The 25,607-nt window shown below is 52.8% G+C and overlaps 8 protein-coding genes across 8 annotated transcripts; 5 read left to right on the forward strand and 3 right to left on the reverse strand.

Annotated features, from left to right (window-relative positions):
* Nucleotides 1-3,829: 3,829 nt before the first annotated feature.
* Nucleotides 3,830-4,927, forward strand: CPAR01_01654 (uncharacterized protein; the record flags this gene model as incomplete). Its single annotated transcript, XM_060485943.1, has 2 exons — nt 3,830-4,292; nt 4,524-4,927. 2 exons carry the CDS (start codon nt 3,830-3,832, stop codon nt 4,925-4,927), a joined length of 867 nt encoding a protein of 288 aa, XP_060356800.1.
* An 860-nt stretch (nt 4,928-5,787) lies between these two features.
* On the forward strand, nt 5,788-7,664 carry CPAR01_01655 (uncharacterized protein; the record flags this gene model as incomplete). The annotated part of the gene is made up of 4 exons (XM_060485944.1): nt 5,788-6,059; nt 6,269-6,416; nt 6,895-7,228; nt 7,363-7,664. 4 exons carry the CDS (start codon nt 5,788-5,790, stop codon nt 7,662-7,664), a joined length of 1,056 nt encoding a protein of 351 aa, XP_060356801.1.
* Nucleotides 7,665-9,206: 1,542 nt separating this feature from the next.
* Nucleotides 9,207-10,410, forward strand: CPAR01_01656 (uncharacterized protein; the record flags this gene model as incomplete). The annotated part of the gene is made up of 4 exons (XM_060485945.1): nt 9,207-9,262; nt 9,310-9,433; nt 9,495-9,538; nt 9,606-10,410. 4 exons carry the CDS (start codon nt 9,207-9,209, stop codon nt 10,408-10,410), a joined length of 1,029 nt encoding a protein of 342 aa, XP_060356802.1.
* A 3,060-nt stretch (nt 10,411-13,470) lies between these two features.
* Nucleotides 13,471-14,295, forward strand: CPAR01_01657 (uncharacterized protein; the record flags this gene model as incomplete). Its single annotated transcript, XM_060485946.1, has 2 exons — nt 13,471-13,614; nt 13,681-14,295. 2 exons carry the CDS (start codon nt 13,471-13,473, stop codon nt 14,293-14,295), a joined length of 759 nt encoding a protein of 252 aa, XP_060356803.1.
* Nucleotides 14,296-14,866: 571 nt separating this feature from the next.
* CPAR01_01658 (uncharacterized protein) lies at nt 14,867-15,969 on the reverse strand (the record flags this gene model as incomplete). Its single annotated transcript, XM_060485947.1, has 2 exons — nt 14,867-14,935; nt 15,178-15,969. 2 exons carry the CDS (start codon nt 15,967-15,969, stop codon nt 14,867-14,869), a joined length of 861 nt encoding a protein of 286 aa, XP_060356804.1.
* Nucleotides 15,970-16,827: 858 nt separating this feature from the next.
* Nucleotides 16,828-18,234, reverse strand: CPAR01_01659 (Mov34/MPN/PAD-1 family protein; the record flags this gene model as incomplete). The annotated part of the gene is made up of 3 exons (XM_060485948.1): nt 16,828-17,521; nt 17,595-17,848; nt 17,935-18,234. Coding segments are annotated over 3 exons (1,248 nt in total), but the record flags the coding sequence as incomplete, so codon positions are not given.
* A 1,847-nt stretch (nt 18,235-20,081) lies between these two features.
* On the forward strand, nt 20,082-21,815 carry CPAR01_01660 (uncharacterized protein; the record flags this gene model as incomplete). Its single annotated transcript, XM_060485949.1, has 6 exons — nt 20,082-20,288; nt 20,353-20,389; nt 20,451-20,518; nt 20,577-20,609; nt 20,665-21,005; nt 21,065-21,815. 6 exons carry the CDS (start codon nt 20,082-20,084, stop codon nt 21,813-21,815), a joined length of 1,437 nt encoding a protein of 478 aa, XP_060356806.1.
* Nucleotides 21,816-22,629: 814 nt separating this feature from the next.
* On the reverse strand, nt 22,630-24,836 carry CPAR01_01661 (histone deacetylase; the record flags this gene model as incomplete). The annotated part of the gene is made up of 4 exons (XM_060485950.1): nt 22,630-23,640; nt 23,698-24,239; nt 24,294-24,594; nt 24,651-24,836. 4 exons carry the CDS (start codon nt 24,834-24,836, stop codon nt 22,630-22,632), a joined length of 2,040 nt encoding a protein of 679 aa, XP_060356807.1.
* Nucleotides 24,837-25,607: the final 771 nt, after the last annotated feature.

A 25,607-nucleotide genomic window follows, 5' to 3' on the forward strand; every position in this document is an offset into this window, starting at 1 on the left:
GTCTCCCTGGGTTTGATGGGTCCGAGACACGGCCGGCCTGCTTGTAAACCAAGACATCGGGGGCCCGGTGCAGAAGTGAACGTCAAACGTCAGTGGCAGCATCGTCGGCGGCCTCTGGATGTTGGGTTTTCTGATAACTGACCATGCAGGGTTAGAAGAAAAATGTGTGATGGCGTGGTGTTGTTGCTGCTCGCCGATTCCAATAGAATGCAGGCAAAGTGAGGTGATGCATCTAGAGACCGGCTGGTCGAGAAGACGAAGCGAGGAGAGAAGATGTTGTCCGGTCTGTAGACTCGATACTACCTTAGACCATAGATCGGACGAAACCGTCAGAGAAGAAGAGCCGCTTACCGAATTTCGACTTGCCCCAGCACCTCAATGGCACCCTTCAGACCTCAACTTGCCGAGCGAGCACCGAAAAGGGAGACCAACTACCATGCAGATCTTGAAATGGGGAAAAGCCAGGCGGATGGAAATGTGAGAAAGAGAATTCCTCCGAGTCCGTGCCCTAGAGCCAAAGTCAACTACCGGCACGTCCATGTCAGCTTACCTTTCTACATTCCCACCTCGCAACACATTCTTCCGTCCTCTTCGTTGTGGTGTCATTGATATCCAGCCTGAATATCACTACGACCCTTTTCTTGAGTCTCACGGCGTCATCTTCAACAGACGATGCCTTCTCTGGGCATTCCTCCGCGAGACTGGAACAAGGTCCAGGCTCTAGCATAACGGCAAAACGCCCGTCAGCAATCATCACCATGTCCGACATTCCGGTTAGACGTGCCGTGTGTCGACCACATCAACCACAGTCGGGCGATAGAGCAAGCGAGCAACCAAAAGCCGCGCAAGTGTCGACTTGGGTTCCCATTCCAGCTGAATTGAAGACATCAGACATCCCGCGACGCATCTTCAAGCCCAGTCGTCCGATTTTCTGGTTCCTTACTCTTGTCTCCAGTCCGACGAGGCGGACTCCCTGTCAATGCTTCCCGTCTAACCGAACAGCAAGACTCCAACGATGGTGTGTGGTGTGTGGTCCTTCCCGCATCTTAACTTGAGACAGGTTGGGGGGCAGTAAGAGACAAGAAAAAACAACCAATGGATGCACAAGGCGTCCGGGATGAGATTGGAGAATCGATAGGTGGGCTCACTTCACCGAGTGTCGCCGGCCAGCTCGGTGTGGCTGGACCATCTTTTCTTCTTTGTCGATTCTCTCTTTCGGGGCGTGAAGCAGACGCTTGGTGGACGGGAGGATGGTCCTCGCCTCGGTCCTTGACGAATCGCAGCTTCGTCGCAAAATACCGTTCCCCCCCAAAAAGACCATACCAACAAGGGGAAAATGAAAAAGCAAAGGGACCAAAGCTGGATTTTAAAGGACAAAGCCAAGACAGGATCGGGCCGCAGGTGGGCAGCGAGCCGCCGCCGCCGTCGCCGCCGTCCCCTGCTGGTTGCGCTCTTTTAATCAACTGCTTGCTTGCTTGCTTGTTTGTGGTGGTTCCGTGTGTGTGCGGCGCATACATTACCAGATCTCGGGGTAGAGAGCCCGCTCCAGCCGGCCGGACCTTTTGGCGCAACTGGGAATGGCGTCGAACCGTTTGGTGTTGGTGCCGGTGCGGGTTCGTTTTTGCTTCTCTCCCGTCTGGTGTCTCTTGATGGGATAAAAGGGGGCACTTGGGGGCGGCTCGGACTGCAGAACGGCCCCCTCCCCCCCATAGGTTTTGCGATGCTGATACGATCCGATGTTAGTGTCATCGACGGCCGTTGGCATTATTGCCCGACTAGTGTAATGTGAGTACAAAGTCTCTTAGTCTAGTGTGTGTGTGTGTGTGTTACTATGTATACCTATCCGTAATAAAAAGAGCTGAGAGGAAGAGAGGGAAACAGAGAATGCGAAACTGAGAGACTGAGAGTTGGTGTGTGTGCTCGCCGAGCCTGTCTGCTCACACCCCCCGGCCGCCGACCGTCCACACATGAATCGTCCAGTCCAGGTCCATTCTTGGTTCCCGATGGTCCCTGTCGAGAAGCTGAGGCCAAGTTTGGATTTTCTGTCGCTACGCGCGCTTGCCGCACCCAAAATTCGATTCACGCTTTAACCCCCATTTAATATTACCCATCCAAACCAAAACGGGCAGCCCTAACAGTAGGTAATCTTGTCTTGTTTCCTAAAGTTTCCCGCCGTCTCTTTCTCTCTTGATTGAGTCTTGCGCCCCTCTCACCCCCAGTTCCCAGTTCCCTTGCGACACCAACGCCGCGGCAGACATCGGTGCCTGCATCTATACAGTCGTACATGACGCCATGCACATCGTGCATCCACTGATCTCCTCTAGTTCCCAGTTCGGGATTGGTAGCAGCAGGACCGTGGGACGGGGCACGGAGACGGGAATACCAGATATCACCTTGGTCCCCAGAAGGCCACACGGCCAAATCTCCCGTTCTGGTTTTACCTTTTTCTCAACAGGCTCGAAAGGCCCCTGCAAAGCGGCAAGCCTGGCGGGGTGGGAAGAAGAATAGTTGAAGGGTTCAAATGTTCTGTTGTCGTGGCACTCCGAGAGCCGTGATTTGCTGGCAAAGTCAACACCACTCGCAGCCAGAGTCAAGCCAATTTGCGAGACATGGCACTGCATACATAGCACCAGATCATATGCCCCGTCCTTTCCCCCCCGGTTCCGGTTCTGCTTTGGTTTGGTTAGGTCGAATTCGCGTCTCGTCTGGTCTGGCCGGCCATAGTATGGAGCATGGAACCGTTTGGCATGGGGGCCCGTATGGGCAAAATAACGAAAAAGTATGGCACGGCATCGCATGGCATGGTTCGGCGGCGGCCACCACATACTTTATGATCCAAGGAACGGCTAGGCCTGGAAGTATCGCCTCGAAAATATGACAGAAGTTGGTGAATGGTCACGAGCCGGCCCCTGGATCCCTTCCTCATCGCTCAAACGGGCATCTTGCAGCGGAACAGCCCTGGATGTCGAATACACACCCTAATGCTTCTAGCCTCTGACCCCGCAAGTCGCCGCTGGCGGCATTCTGCTCTCTTCGTCTCTGAGGTCATGGACTGCTCTCACCCACACCACCCTCTCGACAAGTGTCGACATGGAGTGTGAGAGGAGTGGGAGGGTCCTCCGTCTCCGTCTCCCGGCAATGCACATGCTACAACCATGGGATTGCTGGAGCTATGTGATTCTATCCCCCGGCCGGGCCCCTCCCCTCCATCTCATCACCTCCCCTCAGCCAGCCATATCCATAATCCATACCATACGCATCCATGGTCCAGCACCTGGGCCCTTGTTGGTCTTGACATACTTCCCAGCAAAGCAGATCCCAACAAGCTAAAGTAGAGTTGGACCGACAGGACCGGCCGGCCGGCAGAAGGGCCGCATCTCTTACTTCCTACTCCCCCGTCCCACTCTTCTCCATCCGTACCTATCTCTGAGCTCTTCTTCTGTGCGTCTCGTGTTTCTCTCTCACTCTCTCGCTTGCCCCCTTCTAGTCCCCTTCTTTTACTGCTTTTGCTGCCCGGTGGTACGACGGATCGACTGGCAACTCGTCCACGTACGCCTCTACGGATACATCCATCCATCCACCTTGGCCTTCGCCTTGCCGTCAATAACCTGACCTGCAGGCCCGGCCACCGCACCCGCATCCCCCGTCCCATTCATTCCCCCTTCTCTCCTCGGACACGGCCGACCTCCAATCAACCTACCCACCACCCCCTTGAAGACTCACTTTGTTGCTAATGCATCCGTGAGCTGACACATCCGGGGAAGGGCTTCCGGCAACAGAACCCAGAACCCAGAAATACCCCCCCCTTCCGAGGCCGTAGAGAGCCTCAATGAACCTTTTTCTTAAACCATCGACCCAAACGGCGTCGTCTCCCCGTCGTTCACGGTCCCCGTCCGTCCGTACGCCGCCCGCTATCATCCCGGCAATGGCTTTCGCATCGTCGCCCGTTGACTCGCCGTCGTCCTCCTTCTTCGCCGCCGCCGCTGCCGCCCCGGATCTCGACGGCCTCGCCCAGGCGCCAGCGTCCGTCGCTCGCGCCATCCTCGTGGCTCTCTGCGATGACCGACGGGTTCGAGCCCAGGCGTTGAGGCAGCTTGAGCGGCTGCTGCGCTTTGAGGCCGATGTCCGCGAGGAAGAGGAGGAGGAAGGTGTCAAGAGGAGCCCCAATTCCGTCTCAAGTCCATCAAATCCAAAAAAGAGAAAGGCAACCGGCGAGCCCAAGATCTGTGTTCAGTGCGACGGCATCTTCACGGCCGACGAGAACAGCTTTGGTTCATGTTGGTACCACTCAGGTAAGCAAGCAAGCAAGCAGAGCGTAGAAACCCAGCAACAGCAGCGGGAGCAGAAGCAACGAGAGACTGGTAGAGCCTCTTCATCTCCTTCCAACTCTATTGTTGCCTCATTTCCATGCCGTGCATCTTCTTTTCCCAGCAGAAGTACTACGCTGTACAAGCTGTCAGAAGGGTATCTTATTCTCGTGGTTGAAGGGTCATACTGACTCGTGCACCCACCCCTCTGTTTAGGCGAGCTGGAGCTTTGGGATGAGACGCAAATACCACCAACAATCTGGGACGACGTATCGTCAGACGAGCTGGACACAGATTCCAATCGCCTAGAGTATCCCGCAGCGTTCCGATGGTGCTGCTGCCAGAGGCTAGGCGACAGGCAAGGCTGCGTGCGCGGCACACACGAAGCCAACCCGGATAGGAGCAAAAAGGGCCGCGGCAACGAGCTGTCCGATCTTGAAGACGATCCGCTGGAGCTTGACGACGCCTCATCGCAGGAGTTGGGACCGCCGCCGCATCAGCAGCACTACACGATCTCGAGCTCACCGACGGACGCTGGCCACAAGGCGACGACGGCAACGATGACTGTGAGAACGGCAACCTCGCTGACGACAACGCACCATCACCACCAACAGCAATGACGTTCGAAAAAGGTTTACTTGGATTGTTTATTATTTTAAGGACGTGTTTATGGTCCATGTCAGAAACGAACTCGCTTCCTGGGTTCCCCTCCTTTCGGCCTTCCGGACGAGACTGGTTTTGGTAGACCGGTCAAGGAAATGATTACGGTTTCGGTCAATCGGATGGGCTCCCGGCCTCCCGACCGATGGTGGTCGGTCAACCGGTCGACAAGGCCACGCGAGATTGAAATGGATTTTTTTAAGGTGCTGGCAGGGCTGTGAACAGACGCGAAGGTAGTCAAAGCGGCAATCGGGCACAAGTTCAAAAAAACCGGAGCAGAGCGGAGCGAAGCAAAGCAAAGCATTTTCCTGGGAGAAGGGGGAGGCATAGCATTTGGCAAGTTTGATACAACAAGATATTTGATGGATGAAGCGAGCAAGCAACATTGAAATTGGTCGGACAAGAAATTGGAGGGGGCGACACTACTGTACTTTGGGGGCAGCTTTTACGCCCAACCGACCACTTTGTGCCTGACTTATTGGCCAGGCTGGCATCTCATTGCCTCGCATGAGGGGATCCTCGTACATCAAAGACATCACGAAATAATGGAGGCAGAACGTAAGAGCATATCATTTGTATTTCAGTGGTGGAAGAATCAATGAATCGAGGGCCACTAGGGGAAGAAAGGGGGCAGCAAAAAGAACGGGGTGAAGATAGCCCACTGCACGCAGAGAACGTCGATTTAGACAGACGAACGGGGCGAGCCCAAGTTTGCCAGCGATGCAATTTACCTTACTTCTCGTTTTCACGAGCCAAATTACAAAATCATCCGTGACATGTACTGATCATTGATGAGGTGAGAAAAACAGCGCGCGGCCCAATGAAGGCAGCATTCCCAGGATCGAGATGGCTCGCATTTTCGCCTCATAGGACTGGCGGTGGCGGAATTCGCATGGTTCGCCGACGACGACAACGATGGGGTGGTGAGACGAACCGGAAGCGTCCTGCCCAGAGCGGTCCGATATCATCTGCAGCAAGCGCTCAAATCTGCAAGGGACACCAGAAGCGGCCTAGCAATTCCGCTCCAGAGAATATAAAGCTTGCCAGCCAGCAACGCAAGTACGGAGTACACACGCCAGACCGAATGAACCAGTAGGCTCGCTCCCGGTGGTCGCACAGGAATTATGTCCCCCCAAACCCGGACCAAACTCCAGAGAGGGTCGAGAGAGTGTGTGTGGCTCTTGGGGAACACAAGACGCACCACCTACAGGCTACTTGCCTTTCGTCAGCTAGCCAGCCGCTGGACCGTCTCTGGGGCCATGGGTAAATGCCCTGTACTCTGGACTCTAGAGACTGAAGAGCCGTAAGCTTGCGGTGCCACAGCAGGGCTTTGTGTGCGAGGAATCCAATGAGGCCACCTGGCGAGCAGGGATGACCCTTACCATCCGAGATTCCCCGGCAAACCCTGATCTACGGGAGGCCGGGGAGGGGGGCACGGGGGGAAGACGGGTACGGGTAAAAGAAACGGATGTCTGTGGCAGTTGAGTGAAACCCCCCGGCCGTTCAATTCTGATAGACAAGAATGAACATGATTCCTGAAAGGAGAGAAGTGACCCTGGTGAACCCTTTCGGAAACTGGTTTGCATCCCCGTCATTCCGGGTTGGGGTGAGTAGTTGTGGGACTCCACGGAGTACACTAAGTGGGCGCGGTCTAGATGGCACTTCTAGAGGGTACGCTGTTAGTTGCTAACGTAGAAGCCCCTCGAATGTCCACGAAAGGTAAAGCTTGCGGACCATCTATAACGTCGAGCAAGTTGCTTGGAATTTGATTAAGGTACTCACATTTCAGATCTCATATTTCCTCCGCGCTTACTCGGATAAGCTCAACTACCAATTCCAACTACTTTACTCTACTCATCTACTAAGCCCAAGAGACCGGCGTACGGAGTAAAGTACCAAGCCAAACACCAATTTACCCCCGTTAAAGTCCGACATCGCAAAACACTTCTCTCCCGGCCCGAAGAAAACACCAAATTACCGGCGCGACACGCCAACGGCAACCAAGAAATCAATGGCTGATCAAGTAAGACAGCGTGCCGAACAGACCGCCGCCCCAAATCGGGAAACGGCGGCCATGTTGGAAGCCGTTTCGGGCACCGATGCCCGAAAAGTCTTGTTCGCACTCTGCAGGGAGGATGAGCGGGTCCGCCGGCGAGCCGTTGACCTATTGCAGAAGATGCCAAGGACGGATGTCTGCGCCAACTGTAAGGAGAACTTTGATGTCAACAGGAACGCTCCTGATGCATGTCGTTACCACCCTGGTCAGTATGATGGAATTCCACAGTCAATACCGTATTCGGAATGAGCGGGGAATGTAAAGCTTCGTGTGACTGCACGTGCTCGGCGAGTAAAGAGAGGACATTACGCTGACGTGCGATATGAGACTTTGAATTAGACGAAGACCTAGAGGTCTGGGACACGATCGACGACATTGGACAGTTCTGCGAAATGGACAGCGAAGAATATCGAGCCGATGTTCCAGAAGGCTTCAGATGGAGCTGTTGCCAACGCGTCGGCGACGTGGAAGGTTGTCAAGAGGAGCAACACGTGGCCGTATTGGAATACCCCCCTTTGACATTAGAAAGTTTCGGTGAGGGTCACCATGCGGTGGAGATTCCAGGGCAGCAAAGTCACGGCAAGCGCAAGGCTGAGGAGGATATTGTCGGCATGGCGCAAAAGACAAGGACGGGTTCTTAATTTTCGACGGATATGACCCGGTGACCCTTGTTCGCGTGCGTAGAGAATTTGAAATGCGGCTGGCTTGTCACTTGGACAGTATGCGACACATCATCTCGTTCAATATCGCCGAACATGGCAATTGCCAAGCTCTCAGCCCTTGAAGGATGCCATTCCCGCATTTCCGACCAAACAGCTGACAGCTCTTTACTACGTGGACCACCCGAAGAACTTATCACACGCAAATCCATGTGGGGATATGCCCGAGTAAAGCAGCGATGCCCTGCGCTGAGAGGCTCACATGTGAGTTGAGGGCTGTCAGAAGTCTCATAGACTGGCTGACTCGCTGGCCTGTTGGAAAGATCGCCGGCTGACAGGACTTTCGGTGTGATTCCGACATGTACTTGTGCACCTGAGAAGGGAGATGGGAAGATAAGACAGCGGAAACGAGGGGCCGGATTATAAGGCCCAAGATGACTCGAGAGCCTTAGAAAGCACCAACAAAAGTTTAAAGAGTCAAGTCTGGTAACATAAATAAGACTTGACAGAGTCTTGAGGGCACTTGGTTGAACTGGGTACCGCGAATCATTCCCTAAAATATGGATTCGGGTGGGCCTATTGCGGGCGCCTTCAAGATAGAAGTGCCCGCTGCAGAATCCACCGCAGGAAGTCAGACGGGCCAGGCCGTTCGGACTACCCCCGCAGCATTTGCAAAGTCTTACAACGTCGTGAAGCTTGATACCGGCTGATCCCCCGAGTCCAAGAAGAATTCTAGACCTTGAGATCCAAGATAGTTCAACAGAATCGTCTCAACAGTAGAGCATTTGCACGGCAAATTAGGACCTCGGATCGATCGCCGCCCACACGTCCTCGTAATTAGGCGATTGTGGAGACCATTTGATGGGTAAGAGTTCTCATTCATCCCTTCAGAGAGAGGATCTGAGACCTTCCGGATTATTCCCGAGTTTTAAACGCCCATCTATTCGAGATGGAGAATACATGTACAGAGATAGATTTCGTGCGCTTTTTGGGGGGGTTCGTTTGTTATTACTGGTTCTTCTCAAAACTTTTAAAAAGTGTATGTGTAGCTCAAGCTATCGGACCCATTGCTGAGCTCTTAGAACGTAGAAGGACGAATTCCAAAAGCCAAGACCCAACTCTAGACTCTTGTTGTCGTTGTTCACGACTAGATTTCTTCAGCTGCGCTCACCAACGTCTTTTCACGAATGAGTTTTCAAAAACTTTTCAGACTTGGCTTTAGGATCAACTCTTCAAAGGCAGGGTTGAAAGAGTTCATACCACAGCCCCTGCCACGAGGGAACTGTAGATTGACTTTGAGATGTCCTTCATGTCTAGCAGGCGGTAGAAATGTCTCGCGATTGCTTTCAGTTGGAGCAATCTGTTACTAGTCTATAGATCCATGGAATCGCATTTGAGACACTGATCCTCGTTCGAACCTTTTTTCTAATGTGTCTCATCGAGTCATCTCACAGTCAATCGACCCTAGGCCTTCAATATTTGATTTTGGAATTGTGAACACGGCTCTGTCAGCGGACAAATACAATGATCATGCAGCCTAAACCAGGGTTCTCTTGGATATCAGCTGCTATGTCTCTGAAGTAGGTTTGTCTCTATGAGACTTTCGATAGAGAACTGATGGTCTTAGCATGCCTGATCATCTCGCAGAATCGAGAGAAGCCGAACAGTCATCTGATCACGCCCAGAGTCGGTCCAACAAGCGAGAACGTCCCGAATCCACTCCTGATTCTCCCCAGCAGCCAACCCTTAAGGTGATGGGTCTCCGTTCACTCAAACACGGCTGTATCAGACTTGAACTGACAGCGAACACAGAGAATCAGAACTGAAGAGCCTAAGAAAGAGGAGTCTCCGTTGTTGTGAGCCCAGATTTCATCCAAACATCTGTGAACTCGAGAATCACACTAACATCGTTGTAAACAAAAGCCGGCTTCCGCCCGAATTACGCAACGAGATTTACCGGATCGCTTTCATCCGTTCGACCGTCACGATCACCGCTAAGGCGGTCTATGGCTATACCTGTGGCCGTTCTAGATTCCGCTGGAAGCGCAAGAATGTGCGACATCACGATTCATGGAGAACAACCGAGTACTTGCCGGTTGCCTTTCTCAGAGCCTGCAAGCAAGTTCATGCCGAAGCGCGGGCGATTCTGTACACCAACTACTTCGATGTGCAAGATATGGAGACACTCGTCATTTGGTTGAAAGACTTGGGGACCAATACTGCCTGCCTACGAACCATTGTACTCCAGACCGAGCCTCAGGGATGGTTGCCGTCATCAACTTCAAGCAGATACAGGACTCAGCAGACCCGTTATCGAGAACTGTGTCGTCGGGCTGCGAGGATGTTAGCTACTGCCGAAAATCTCCAGACTCTGCGGATGCAGTTTTTTTACAATCTTACATGTATGATTGCTGGCCCGGCTCCGAGGGGAACTCTCAAGCGACCTGGACCTGTTTCTGGCTGGATCGGCATCGCGCGTCGGGTTGCGGAGGTATTGTACCATGATTTTCGGTCGGTGTACTCTAAAGGTCTGTCCCGTGGCTACAGTCCGGAAAGGCTGTGTCATATTTTACAAGTTAGCCGGAATAACTGGTGGTGCTATCGGCACGCATCGAGTCCGCAGAAACTTAATGCCAAAGAGGCAAGAGAGGCTGAAGAGGAGGTTATAGAACATCTGAGGCTGCTGCTGAGGAGAAACCTCGAAACTCGCCTGGGATATCGAGCTTGAAGAAGATTCAAAATTACCAAGCAGCAAGTCGCCGCACTTGAAAGCCGACCTAGACTGGCCTTAAGGAAGCCAGTGGCATGTGGGAAGCAGAGGTGGTGCTACACTTGAAAGATAAGGCTAGGTAACTAGAGTCATGATGGCTTTATCTGTTCCGAAGTCGTCTTGAATGATATCGAGTATTTTCATTACGGTCTGCAGCTTGAAATGATACAGTCTCACTCACTTCTTTTTCATTTAAAACAACATCATCGATGAAGCCGTTCCAGCGTCTCTCCTTTCACAATCAAATCTTTGTCTTGCAGCTCAAACGCGCGCCCAGGTGAAGCACGATGCAAGGTCGCCATAAGGAAGAAATAGCAGCAAGGAGAACTTTCTTCAGTCTCAACTACCTTTCAGGCAGCAAGTTAATAGAGATGGAGTTTTCATCTATATCAAAGCGGCAATTTATTACTAGTCAGCAGAAATTTGCCATCTACGGCCTTGAGTTCAACGCAGCACTACAAGCATCAAGCCGCTCAAGTGAGTAACTAGTCACCAATGATTTAACGTTGAAGGTCAGATGACTTTCTGCATTAACATCCAGAGACAAGGCCTGCATTTCATCTCCTCAACTCTCGCCGATATGGCCTCGTTGCCGGTCGTCTCAATCTCGACCGGTGGGATCCAACGACGGGACAGCCAGGTTTCAAACACCTTGCCGGACAGGGTCTGTCTGACTTCTTTCCTGCGTATGAAATTAAACAATCGCCGATCTTGACTGACATGCCAGATAGAATGCGCATGATAACGGTTCTGGGCCGAGACGCTTTTCCTTTCTGTGAGTTCTGCAGTTCGGGCTATTGTGTAATTGGTTGCCAATATCGCTAATACTGAAGCACAACAGATACCTGCCCGGGGAGATTCGAAACAGCATCTACACACTTGTTCTATCCCTTCCAGAGCCGATTCATCTCATTGACAGTCTGGTCTCTACCGATATACCCTCGAAGCAATTTCCGTTTCGAAGGAAAGGTCTCAGACAATGCTATCTTAGGTGCCGTATTAGCTTATCGATGCTTCGTACTTGCAAAAAAGTGTTGTCTGAAGCACGTGGCATCGCCTACTACCGAACATTCGAATTTTGGGATGAAGAAGCGCTTCTCGTCTGGCTACGCGACATTGGCCCGTACAACAGATCGCATCTCTGCGGGATTATTTTATATGGATTGCGCACTTGCCCAGACACGGCTACCCACAATATTGCGGCGCTGGCAGGCATCAATCCGATTGCATTACCTAAGCACCGAATGTGCTGGAGCAATATTCAAGATTGGGAGAGCCTGTTACTATGCCATCAAGAATTCTCGGCAACCCTTGCCCTGGGACATATTGCGATGCAAATCACTCTGCAATTCCGGCAGGGCCATCTCAATACTGCAAAGAAGCAGCGGTCGGCGAAGAGCGCTAGATAGTAAATCGATAATGTTTGAGTTTCCAGGACTCCACGTCGCGATGGTTACGTTTCGGACCTTCGGAGTTCGTACGTCGTTCGTCGAGGCTCCGTCCGGGTCGAAGTCGGGCGCGCTAGCAACTGCCAAGGTCAATTCTCAACTGTTTGTAAACAAGACTTGTAGAAAAGGGCCGCAAGGTCCTTTAAATGTAGCCTTTTCGATGGACGAAAGTCAAGAAGAAATGACGTTAAGTCCGACATCGTCAAAGGTTTGGATGTCAGCTGCAAAATATGCGGTCATGGTTGTTTGGATGGTTTTATCCCGCATCAACGTGTTTGTGAGACGTACTTTCAGCTGAAAGACTGGCGAGAAGAGAGACGATATCAGTAAATGTCCTACGTTGCAAGTTGTTGCATCTCGATTAGCTAAGTGTCAGTTGTGAAGGGATGATGGAGAACAACCGCTAAAGATTAGATAACCAGAACGCCTTGCAGATCCGACACGACTCATTACGACGCTGCGAAACTGTGTCAGGTATAAACAGCAAGAGAGCCTGATTATCAAGATGAAAGAAATCTCAAACCCGAGAAAAACGTGGCCGAGACTAGAGAAACCGAAGGTCCTCCCGGCCTCAGAACGCAATAAGCATTTCGCTAGCGCCCATGCACCTCGCTTTCCCGTCTCCACATCATGGCAAGGCGCATTTCTCAATGGCGCCAGAGGGCAGATTCCCGAAGCGCGTCTCGAAGCCTGAAGGCCCGTAATCCCCGTCAGCGATTCCCACACCCGGGAACCAGAACCTCGTCCGGACTCCAAAGCATGGAAAGGGGGAGGCGGCGGCGGCGGCGGCGCTGAGAGCCCTGTTTATGGGGTTTCGGGGAGTTGCGATGACAAGTGTCAAGCCTCCTTGGCGCGAACCGCCCAGCCCACTGGTTTGAGGCTTCTATGGAGACGACAGAAGCTTGGAGGGGAGAAGAAAGAGGCGAAGGCCCAAGGTCTCGAAGCAGCAGAGACATGGATAACTTTATTGGGTGGATACGCGTATGCTTAGGCCATAAGGTTGTTGGTGCTCCGATTCTCTAGTGCCGGTTTTCTTCGTGGCTTTGTCAGAGAAGAAGTGGGAAACCGAGACCGAAGTGCCGTTCGCCCTAGGGGGCCGGGGCTGTGCTACTTTTATCTTTTCCCCCAATCCAAGTTCCCCAGCGACAATAGTAAGGTATAGTAGTAAGTAAATACGTGTAATCTGCGGTGTCTGACTGCACAGCAAAGAAAAAAAAAAAGTGTCCGCACCCATGAACCGAGACCGAAGGCATTCTCACACAATGCGCAGCGTGCGGCTGTGTTGAGGTAGGCCCGACACTATGGGAATGAGTATCGAAATTTCTTTCAGGATACGGCCAATACGTGTAAATGCGAGGTGCAGCAGAGTGCGAGATGTTTGTATATAGATTGACTGTAATCCGGATGTTGTTGCCGTCTTCCTTCCAATACAATACAATACAATACAACCAACACAATCATTATCACCATCACCACCACACAAACAATCTCTCGGTCTTGACTCAGATTACTCCTCATCAAGGACAGTTCGAACCAATACCAACTTCAGTCCTCCTCCCAAACATTCGCAATGGGCCTCTTCGACTCCAAGCTTAAGTTCCCCATCCATATGGTCCAGCTTGCCCTGGTCATCGCAGCTCTTAGTCTCTCAGTGGCACGCATCTTCCTCCCCAACCGCCCCAGGGGTAGATCCGGTACCATGGCTCTCGGCATGGTAAGTCTTAAGCTTCTTTTACCCCACAGACCAAGCAACCAGCTAACCAAACTTTTTCAACCCCAGGCCGCAAAGTCTCTCATTATCATCGCATACCAAGTCCTTACCGAGCACGTCTCCTCCTTCAAGCGATGGGCCAGCCTGAAAGCCAACCTCATCCTCAACGGCATGGAAGTCGTCTTCTGGGCCGCGGTCGCCTACATGGGCATCCAGGGCAACACACAACAATCCTGCGTGGGCGTCAGCTGCACCATCGGCTGGATCGTCGTGGTGATGGGTATCCTCCTCAGCATCGTCGCCGGCTATGCAACCATCATCGCCTGGCTTGACTTCCGCTACTTCAAGGCCAACGGCGTCCGCCGCGGATCCATGAAGCAGACCGCCCTCGGCAGCAGCAGCGACAGCGAGGCCGGCCAGTCCGCCGAGCGCATCGAGATCCAGCAGCAGAGCAAGCCCCAGACGGCCTCCCCTGCTCCTCGTCCCGCCGTCGCCCCCGTGCACTTCAACAACAGCCAGCAGAGCAACCAGTACGACGCGCCTCCTTACGGCCAGCACTATGCTCAGCAGTACCAGCAGCAGTACCAGCAACAATATCAGCAGCAGCACCCTCAACAATACCAGCAGAGCCAGCAATACCACAACCAGTACCACAACCAGTACCAGTACCAGCAGAGGCAATGAGGTGGAAGAGAGGCGGACTTTTGAATTAAGAGGACTTTCTGAGCGATTCAGCATACCCAGCGGGGCGAATTGGGATGGAAATACAGGTTTCGTTTGTTTTTTGGTTCTTTACAAGCGAGTATGATGCAAAGAGACCGAGCCGGTCTGCACAGCCAAGGGATAATGGCGTTCAAGTTAGATGGGGACTATGGGACTTTAGACCAGAGCATCTGGCTTCTTCTTTGTAAAAGCCCTCGGGGCATAGAGAGCGCCTCTGCAAAAGCATGATGGCGAAAGAATCGATTTAAGTTTGAAAGCATTCTTTGACAACCACGAACCGTGACTCAATGACGAAACGATAGCGACAACAGTGATGTATTTACTCACGGGGAACAACACTAAGGTACTTTGAAATAACGTGACAAAGAAAGGGGTAAGTCATTACAAGGTAAACAGCTGCTGCAGAACAGAAGATGGAGGAGAAAGGGAAATCCAATTCCAGAATCGTTCTTTCCATTGTAGCAAATTACAGTCATTACTTTGAATGCTTGATTCTAGAGCCGTCTGGACGTCCGGACGTCCGAACAAGAAGTTAGAGATCTTGTCTCCAAAAGGAATCACCGACGAGGGTGCCGCTTGGCTCTGCTGTCTCCTCAAAGGCCTACGGCTGTATGAACGAGGAGCCCACGATTGGTCATCTAAATCTCCATAACCCGACGACTTGCGCCTGTACGACGGATGGTCCCGAATCACCTTCCTGAGCTCCGCCCTGGTCAAGTTCGGCCCCTCCAGCACTTGGCGCCACAGCTTGGCATCGGACCTGCCGCCAGGGTGACTCCTACCTCTCTTAATGATCTCTCGCAGGGGTAGAGATCGTAGCTCGGCCGGTATCATATCACTCACCTGGCTCACGTCTACCTCAGACCCCTCCGGTCGATATCCAGCATCGTAGAATAGGCCAGCTAGTTCGGGATACGCATCTGTAAAATCATACCAAAAGACGGGATTGCTGATGGCGGGTGCGTCATGCGCATTGAGCATTTGCTCTGGAATTCCGTCTTCGATGATACTTTGCAAGAGCCAAACCAGGTCTACTGCAAGCTCATCCAGGAATCCTTCTTCCTCTATATGCCTGTCCACAACGTATGAAAGCGCAATCTCGTTAACAAGAGCCGGCATGGTCAAGATGGTTGTGGGAGAGGAGTCATCCCCAAAGCAGAGACTTACAGTCGGCAGCGTCTCAAAGCTACGCTCAAACGCCATGGTCCTCATTTTGACGGGCCACACCTGCCCTTCTTCGTCGGAGACGCCAAGAGTGTCCGGTTCGCCGGGGTAATTGAGCATGCCGCTGGTAGCAGCCGCCCACGCTTTCATGACCTCTTGGGCGTAGGCCGGGCAGATGATTGTAACGTGGGACGGGGAGCGAGTGCCATGGCCGTATGCTATCAGCGCTGCGTCGCCGCAAACAGCATACTGTACATGTGAGAAGGTGCTTCCAAGACGGTGGAGAACTTGGTGAGTTGATGCAGGACTTATGTCGGGTCTTGGGAGCGAGGAGCTGGGCGCATGCAGATACGACTCTGCCGGAGACTCTGGGGCTGCGTTGGCTCCAGAGCCATGCGGTTTACTTGGTGTGTTATATCGCAGTGATTGACTCTCACTTTGTCCAGACGTTTGCGAGAGAGAAGAGGTCATGCTCCTAGCAAGACCGCGACAGCGGCTTGATAGACGTTTCAAGGATTCGACGACGGGGAACCGACTTTGATGCTGACGGGATGCCGTATCTGTCAAACCTGGTGGACTTTCAAGGGGAAAGTCGAAAAGACCTGTCGTAGAAGCTGTCCGCTGTGTGCGGTTTCTCGAGAAGCGGAGGCGGATCGACACGGGAAATCGGACAGTATACCTCAAATGAGAACTCTTGTCGGTTTGCCGAGACTTCATGCCGTGAAGATACAATACACGGAGGCAAGGAAATGATGTTTTCAGGTGGTAGGAAACGGGTAAGCTTGATAATAGGTCCTCTTGATTTGCCTCTAGCTGGAGCTCAGGAAGAGATGAAGCTAAGCTCTTATGTAGATGTACAGGAATGGCCCCGAAGTGTCAAACCTCCGCGAACAAGTTGTTGTTTAGTGGGCGACAATGGGATTGAGACTCGTATCTGTGTTTCTCGGATGTTCTGGGACTGTAAGAGAACAACGTGACTTCGCATGCGCTTCGCCTCTGAGCACAACGGGATGCTTTGAGCTTCATGGGTCTAGAAGCAACAAAGGGATCATTCTTACATTGCCTGGTGTGACTAAAATAGATACATTGTCAATGGCGCCTAGCGCAGGGCTTTGTGGGTGGGGGGGGGGGGGGATTCGACACTAGGAAAGCCGTCCGGTCAATACCTCATTCATGTCATGGGCCAAAACATTGAGTTCATAGTCGTCTTATGCCTGGCGGGCCCTCTAGATGTTGGGTTCCCGTCCACCTAAACGCCTAATCGTACAGTGCTGGCAAAGTCCTTGTATCCCGCCCTAGACCGTCCCTAAACCATGGCCCTTAACCCCCTCACAACTCCTCTTCCACATCCATCGAGTCACCGTTCGATTGATCCTTGCCACCCGCCGGTCCGTCCTTCTTAGGCATCGTCGCTTCCTTGTCGATCATCTGTCTCGAGACGGACACAATGTTGTCCTCGATCAGCTGCTGGCCGACGTCCTCCAAATGCTTCTTGGGGTCGAGCTTGCCGACATAGCGGGTCTTGAGCTGGTCCTTTGTCAATTCGGTTTCTTCCTTGACGCGCTTCTCATAGCCTTCCGCAAGGCTGACAAGGCGCTCCAAGCGCTCCTTGTTGCAGTCGCCCTCGTGTCTGAAGTCGTTCATCTCCAATGCCTCGGTCCAAACGTGCTTGTGCAGGTTCATGAGCATGTTCTCCTCGAGCGCCGTCTTTCGGTAGTTGATGCCGATGGAGTAGTAGTGTCTGTTCAGGCCGTGGATGAGGGCCTGGATTGAGGGTTTGTTGAGGTGGCCCAAGTTACTCGTGCTTTGCCGGGGCTCTTGACCAAGCATAAGGGACTGAGGGTTGATCAGGCGGAAGGCGTCAATGACAACCTTGCCCTTGACGGACTGAATGGGGTCGACGACCACGGCGACAGCACGCGGGGTAAGCTGCTCGAAGGACTGCTGGGTGTTGATATCGACGGATGAAAGCCAGCATCCGAAACCAGGATGGGAATGGTACCATCCAACGACGGCCTCAGGTCTGTTTGCAACATGTTTGTCAGTACATGCGACTGCGATATGGCCAGGGTAGGGATGGCGGGGTCCGAACTCACCTTCCGGTTTGTCTCAACATGTCCATCATCTTCATCTGGAAAACAGGGTCGACCGCCTCTACACTAACGCCGGTACCACTTTGGGGCATGGCGAAAACATCCACCACGCGTACCGTGAAGTCGTCGACGAACTCTCCCAGCATCAGACCCATCACTTCCATGGGAACACCAGCGCGGCCGTGTCGCAGCATCTTGAGGAGGGCAAGGGAGGAGATGTAGACGGTCTCGGAGTTGTCGATAAGCTGTGTGTTATCCTGCAAAACCGCGTAAGTATGTCGTTGCAAGGGCCTGGACAATCGGAGCTGTCAAGGCAGCTCGACAAGGCGCGGGATGCTCTTACCGTTCCGGGTTGGCTGCCCAGGCCACCGAGGCCCTGGGACTGGAGCATGTTCCTAAAGCGCTCCATTGTGATGCTGTAAACGTTACTGAAGATGTGAGGATGAAGTGTTGAGCTGGCGTCGTCGAAATGCTGTCGCGGGCGGCGGTTTTCGTGGCGATTTGGAGGGGCGTAGGTTGGGGTGATGGAGGCGGATGGAAGCAGCTGGGTCGTGGAGTTGAGTGGTGTTGACGACAGCTCTGAGCAGCCTGGCGAAAATGGTCCCGGCGGCGGAGCTAGCCTGGTCCGGTACGTACTGCCCGTGCCTGGCTGACAAACAGTCACGTGCTTGACTTTTGGAGCTGTATCAGTGCGGGAAGGAGCTCACCGCAAAAGATAGGTATATCCAGCTTAGTCTCATTCTGTCTCTTATTGAATTGTATTCAAAAACCCGAGCTAATATTGGCCAACAGCAACCCGAACTTTCCTTTCCAGCCTTGAAGCCTGAAAATCTGTTGTTGGACGACAGTTTGAGATGTTGAGGTGTGAGTGGTCAAGCCACATATAGTGCCGCATTCGGCTAGACTGGTATGCCGGAGCTCACCAGCCACACTGTCGGGTCATCCCCTCCACTGCGTTCAGCTGAGGATGAATCCATCATCTACCTTACCCTTCACCAGCCTCCTCGTTCGGCCGACTTCTCTTGCTGAAGACTTCGTGTTTGGTAAGGATCGCACTGGAAACGATTAGAATAATGCTCGGAACTCATCGATGCTATTCTTGACCGATGGCAATCCTTGGAACTGCTCCTCACGCAATTGACGAGTCGACGTCACTAACCCCCCCCGGCAAAGATGGTTACGCCCCATAGCATCCACTCAACTAAACACCTTGTTGCTACTCTATTTCAAGTCAAATATGCATATATGCCGCCTTTACTAAGACCATCATCAATTACAGTCACATTATCCTCGGCGCTGAGTGAAAGACAACATTTGCGATATGTCAACGCCCACTGCCAACTGCACGGCCTCCTGACTCGATCTGGTAGCGGCTCAGCGATTGTTATGATTCAATGCCCGGCTTGCGGAGGATATCCATGTTAGCCTCCAGTTCACCATCTTCCCACAACACAGCGCGACATCGGTTTTGAATCCTAGATGGTCTTAAGGGACGAGAATGCCCGGAAACCGAGCAACCCATCATGCCGATTTTGAGTTCCGTGATTTCAAACAAACAGCTAGTCCGTCTGAAGAAAACAATAGACGATGCTAAACGTATCCGGAAAGACTGTCTAGATCGACATGGTGGGGGAAGCTCAAAGCCTCGAGGGCTGCAGGGAACGAAACGTCTGGAAAAGTGTGCCCTCACTGGAGGCAAGATCATAGGCGCGACGGTCCCGAACATCGAGCCGCGGCGGTCGGATCTCCTGCGCCGAATCTGCAGAGAAGAACAACCGGGATGGGTGGGAAAGGATGGTGATCCTCATCGCCGAGCCAAGAAGATATCGCTCTAAGCACCACGCAGCGATGTCACCTTGGAGATGCCAACTCGAACTTTGAGGAAAGACACACCTTGTGATTCGTGTCCTCGCTTCCTATTGAAGACATCCTATGGTCCTGCGACCAGAGCATTTCACGACGTCACTGCGCTTCGGGAACGCAGCGCAGCATCGCGAGATTTACGCTTTACAAATTACGATGGCCGCGGAATAGGGCGAGTCATGGCGAACTCAAAGCTTACGCCCATTCCAGGTGTACTCGTCGCTCCGTGATCCTGGCACACGCGACAAATCTGCTCCTAGCTCCAACTCAATCATGGGCGCTCCTCGTGCGATGTACGATTGAGATTGGTGTGCCCTGGTCCCGGGATTGTCAACACTTGACCTTGCCTTGCTTCTACGTTCCCATGCCATTCCCACCTATAGTCTAATTTGCTACAACACCAAATCCCAACGTGAATGGTGCCTCGCGGTCTCGAGCAGCGACTCCACGCACCAGTAGATCATGATCTAAGATCTGTTTCTCGCGGTTTTCAATGTCGAACTTCACAGGGAGCACGTAGCAACCTTCGAGCACCGGCCGACAACATCTCTCCCAGTATAGCTCCTTGGTCACCACATCGCCCGTCCGAGCTCTGTTGGGGAAGAGGCAAGATTGAGACGCAGGACGATGGACTCGATAACCGTAGACGATGAACAGGCAGCGACCCTAGATATCCCCCCGGTGGATCCGACCGAAACGCGACAACCTCTCGTAATCGGCGTGACAGTCACGGCGCTATTTCTCTCGACTCTTGTCACGGCCCTCAGGGTCTACGTCCGCGCTTGCCTGCTGAGGAAATGGGGCTGGGATGATTCGGCGTTGGTAGCATCTTCTGTGCGTTTGCAACCCTGGACTGGCCTCAAAGTCGACCACTGAGTGCTGACTACTCGAAACCAAGATTCTCGTCTTCATTGTTGGACTTTTGATGCTCATAAGTAGGTTGCCTCGATAAGGTATGAGGTGAAAGGTATCTTGCTGATTAGTTGGGCGACACAGATACCCACTTTGGCGATGGTTTACATCAGGCTACGTTACCCAGGGACAAGTTTCTCAAATCTCAAGAGGTAGTCCCAGCACAGTTGAAAGCAATGACAAGATTGACAAAACTCACAAGATGTACAGATTGCAATCACGGCTGTCGCCATCTACCAAGTCGTGCGTTTCTCGAGATCAATCCTATGATGGCAGCACAAGCTGACTACCTAAACAGGCCTATCCATTGATCAAATCAACCTTTCTTCTTCAGTACCGGCGCGTCTTTCCATTACCGGCCTTTCAAAAGTTATGTAATATCTTCTTGATCTTTATTATCGCCTTTGGGGTATCGCAGGTGATTTCAATCTGCCTGGCCTGTATCCCACTCAAGAGCCTCTGGGACCACACAATACCCGGCCGATGCATAAATCTTTTCGACTGGTGGATCATCGGGTCGTCGATCAACCTCTTCACCGACATCGTCATCTTCCTCATGCCAGTGCCGCTGCTGCGAACAATCCGCCTACCGATGAGGCAGAAGATAGTACTAATGGCGACGTTTGGACTCGGCTTCTTGTAGGCCTCTTCTACCAGTCTTCGTGCTTCCTCGCGATCTGTACTGACATTTCTGGTAGTACCTGCACGATCTCAGTCATCCGCCTCACAACACTAAAGAGCTCGTCGACTTCCACCGACGCAACATACAACACTGTCATCGCCGGAATCTGGTCGATAACAGAGCTTAGCTGCGCCATAATCTGCCTCTGCGTCCCCACTCTCCGCCCTTTACTCGGCGGAAAGAGCTCAAGGGCGCGACCGCCCTCCTACCTCCGACCCAACATCGAAGAGAGCGCCGACACAGAGCTCTACACGCAGTCCGACGGGGACGGCGGCGTAAAGAACAAGGCGCGATGCTCAAGAAGTGATTCGTGTGAACACCCGACCAGCGACCACCGGGAGATCTATCACGATGTTGATGCTAGCGGCGGTGATCGAGCTCCGCATCCGCGGATAGATCTCAGTGACGTCCCCGGGATCCTGCCCCCTCCCGCGGTGCACATCACACCATACCAGGACTCATCCCCATACGAAGACTCGCCGCAACGAGAGACGACGATGCCCCTCACGAGGGTCGAAACCGAGGAAGGCGTACGGTTCCTGTCCGTAGACGCCCCTGAAGCAGAACTACCTACACCATTGAAGCCTCCACCGCGGCGACATACCGACAGAGGACCCAGTCCGGAGGATGGAGGGTACTTTGGCGCTGTTGTATGGGACGCTTCGGGGCAGCCGCGGCTTCCTGGGGTATCTCCCGTGGCGTCGAGGAGCAGCTGGGTTCGGGATAAAGGGACTCTGACAGGCCTAGCTAGCTGTAATGAGGGATGATGAAGGATGTTGGGTTGTTTCTTGGATGTTTGGATTCTTCGATGATTACAGGGATACTCAATGATATCATACAATCACTGGTACGGCGTTTGGGGATAGATCCAGAGCGGCGCTACAGAAAATTAGAATTCAAGGACTGTGAACAATTGATGCAGGACATTGACTGCAGATGACTTAATGGAGAATGTGGGATAACCCTTGAAAGTAACGTATGTTTGAGTTGTTAAAGGCTAGGCAGCAAAAGTCTAGACACTACACAGCGAGAAGGCCAACGGTTGCTCTGTGCTTGTCGTGTATTGGAGACTCAGTCAACATGAGTGGGTTTAGGACATCGAGTAGCAGAATCAGGGCGTTCTATCCTGTGAGAGAAGCTGGAAACCTGACGAGACGTCTTCCGGCATGTCATAGCATCAGCACCACTGGACAGCTACCTCACCCAGAAGACATACCTCCAGAATCACAGAATCACTAGACGAAAATGAATTATCTGCGACATATTACTCAGTTTAACTAAAATCGCTACCAGCAAGGTACTACTGCGCCTTGCCTATCTATAATACAGCCGGCGATCTCCTCCCGCCGGGACAATACTTTGCAAGGAGTGTATGAGAGTATCACTGAAAACCACAAACAATAACCCCAGAGTTCCATGCTAGGAAATCCCCTCAAAAACCTATCCTTGAACGCCCGATACTCTCGCACCCCTCCCGCGAGCGTGCTGACTTGAACCCAACGTTGCATCATAGGTGGTGTGCTGCATTTCTGTTTTTTTGCCACCGCGGAAAAGAAAAGGAACAAGGGGGATTTTGTACCACTATTCCTTTTTGGCTTCCTCCTCGGCCGGCTTTTCGTCAACGTCCATCTTGTCTACCTCGGGCTCAGCGGCCTTGGCCTCTGCTTTCTCGGTAGTGTCCTTTTCTTTTTCTGGGGTAGTTGCTTTGGCTTCAGCAGCTGGTTCTTCGGCTGCGACCTCGGGCTTGGACTCGTTAGCCTCAGTAGCCTCAGTCTCTTTGCTCGCCACCGCCGTCTCTGTTTCCTTGACAGGTTCCTTGGCAGCCTCGGTGGCTTTGGTTGTCTCTGTCGTTTCTGCGACGGGCGGCTGAGTTGCAGGATCGGCGGAAGGCTGGCGTGAAGGTGTCTTCTCCGTCTTTTCTTCCTTCTCGGCTACCGGGACGGGTTCTGCCTCGACTTCCTCCTTCTTGATTGTGGTTGTTCCCCCCTCGACATCCGCTCCATCTTCCATGCCAACATCACCATCCTCATCGACGGCATCCTCTTTCGAGGCTTCGGGAGCGGCCTCCTTCTCCGGGACTGACTTGTCGGATGTGTCTTCGGGTTCGGCGGGGTTCTCGAGAGTAATGTCGGCATCCACAATCGGCTCGGCGTTGGGGGCTTCTTCACCCTCGGGAGCACCATTCACGGGTGAGGGCGCTCCACTGTCGACCTCGCCTTCAGCCTGTCGGTAGTCACCGAAGGTGCGCTTCTTGGCATTCCGAGGACGCGTCATGCCGTTTGCCTGATCCATATCTTCGTCATCGCTGTCCTCGAACTCGGCTTCGTTGCGGGTGCGCTGGTCCCATCGGCGCTGTGTCATTCGGTCGTCGGCATTCTCGTCTTCGTCCATATCGTTTAGCTCCGCTTCCTCCTCGTCCGTCATGCCACCAAAGGGTTGGCGAGGCACATCTTGCATCTGTACGGAGGGGGCAGGCTGGGTATGTCTCAGGTTGTCGATGACAGCGGCCTTGATCTTCTCCAGATACTCGAAGCTGTTGGAGTTCTCCATGTTCGATGGGCGGACGTTCAGTTCAAAGTCGGGAGCATAGTACTAAGATGGGGTCAGTTAACAGTTGTTGGCTGGTGACAATGCGAGCAAGGAACCTACTTCGTAGTATTCGTTGTAAGGAAGCGTCTTAGGAAGATGCTTGCCAACGAGAACACCAGTCTCAAACGCCCATGTGCGAGCGACGTTGCGCATGGTGTATCCACCACCACCCAGGACCAAGGTCGGCAAGCCGAAGCTTTTGACGTACCCAACACAGTTGGCGTGGCCCTCCATACTAAGGTTGAAGCAGCCCAAGCGGTCGCCGGACAAACTGTCGCCACCACACTGCAGTACGACGGCTTCAGGTTGGTAGAATTTCATGACGTGCTCAATGACTGGCTCGAAAATTGACTTGTAAGAGGTGTCGTCGATACCATCGCGGAGAGGAAAGTTGACAGCGTAGTGCTTGCCGGTGCCGATACCAATGTCGCGCAGCTCTCCAGTGCCAGGGAAGTACTCGCCGTATTTGTGGAAGGAAACGGTCATGACTCGGTCGGTAGTATAGAATGCTTCTTCAACACCGTCGCCATGGTGAACGTCGATATCGATGTAGAGGACGCGCTTCTTGAAACGCAGCAATTCGAGAATGCCGAGGACAATGTCTATAGGCAGTTAGCAGGCGATCCAAGAATGTCACTGAAGCGATTCTATAGTACCGTTCACGTAGCAGAAACCACTGGCCTCGCTCTTCTTGGCGTGATGAAGACCACCGGCCCAGTTGACTGCAATATCGCACTTTTGACGATTGAGACGGGCAGCACCCTCCATGCTACCGCCAGCGCTGATGCCACAGAACTCAAATAGGCCGTCAAATACGGGACAATCATCTCCGACATTGTATTTGCCCTGTTCCTTCTGATAGGCGTCCATGTTGTCAGGAGTTACCTTCTGGAGGAAGTCGATGTACTCGTCTGTGTGGAACTGGGTCATCTCTCCCCTTGTCGCAGGTTTCGCGCGCTAAGATTATCACGTTAGAATCCATGGGGACGCGACGGTTGAGACACATGACATACATATATCTCCATGTTCTTGAACAAATCGTAGTGCATGATCAAGCTGTGTGCGAGGCGTATGCGATGGGGCTTCATGGGGTGACCGGTAACATAGGCATAATTACCAATGTCGGAATCGTAGAAGTAGGCGACTTTCTTTGGCGTCGCGGAGCCATTGGCCAAGGCCACCGAACCAAGTTGTGACATGGCGTCGGTCGGCGATCTGTTCGCGATAGTAATCTCGTCGGCTATGTGTATATGGGAACCAGGCAAAACGGATTGTGGTGGGTGGTGGGAGGAAAGGATTGGGAAAAAGGTGAAAGGTGCGAAGGCTGCGCGTGGGAGCTCTGATCGGCTCGGCCCCAGATTTCCCAAGGCTGCGCGGGACAATGTCGGCAAGCCAATCAGCGTGTGCGATGACATACAAGGATGCATCGCTAGAGACCCACAATCATCCAATGGGGTGAGCCACGGCTAGGGAACCTGAATTGAGCACGGCGGAGTTCGGTTATACTAATAGTCCGTCACGGTATCCACTCGGAGGCAATGCGACACGACACGGTCTCACCGCGCTTTAGTGGGTCATCCGGTAGCTTGGCCGGCGCAATGTGGAGTTGAAGGCCGGATGTGTTGCCCGAGCCGAATATTCGACTCAAAACAGAGTACTTTAAGTCATTACGGAGTCTAAAAATCATAATAGGCACTCGGAGCAATATGGCCTGCCATACCAGTCCTGCCTCCGGTTCCTTGGATGGCTAAGCACGATGGACCAGGTGCACCACTGCACACGGATGAGTAAGCTTCGAGAATAATAGACGGCCTCTACTTCGACTTGTGCAAGTGATTGCCTATTACTTTACGTGGTTGTAGTGAATTAGGCAATGAAGAGGAGCAAAAGGATTCAATTGGTAGCTATCAGACATACGCTGTCTGTGGAACTCATCTGGAGCCTCCCGAGTTTTTCATCTGTAATGAACT

Source organism: Colletotrichum paranaense (assembly GCF_030867605.1).
Source record: "Colletotrichum paranaense strain IMI 384185 chromosome Unknown Scaffold_1.1, whole genome shotgun sequence".
Classification (NCBI taxonomy): domain Eukaryota; kingdom Fungi; phylum Ascomycota; class Sordariomycetes; order Glomerellales; family Glomerellaceae; genus Colletotrichum; species Colletotrichum paranaense.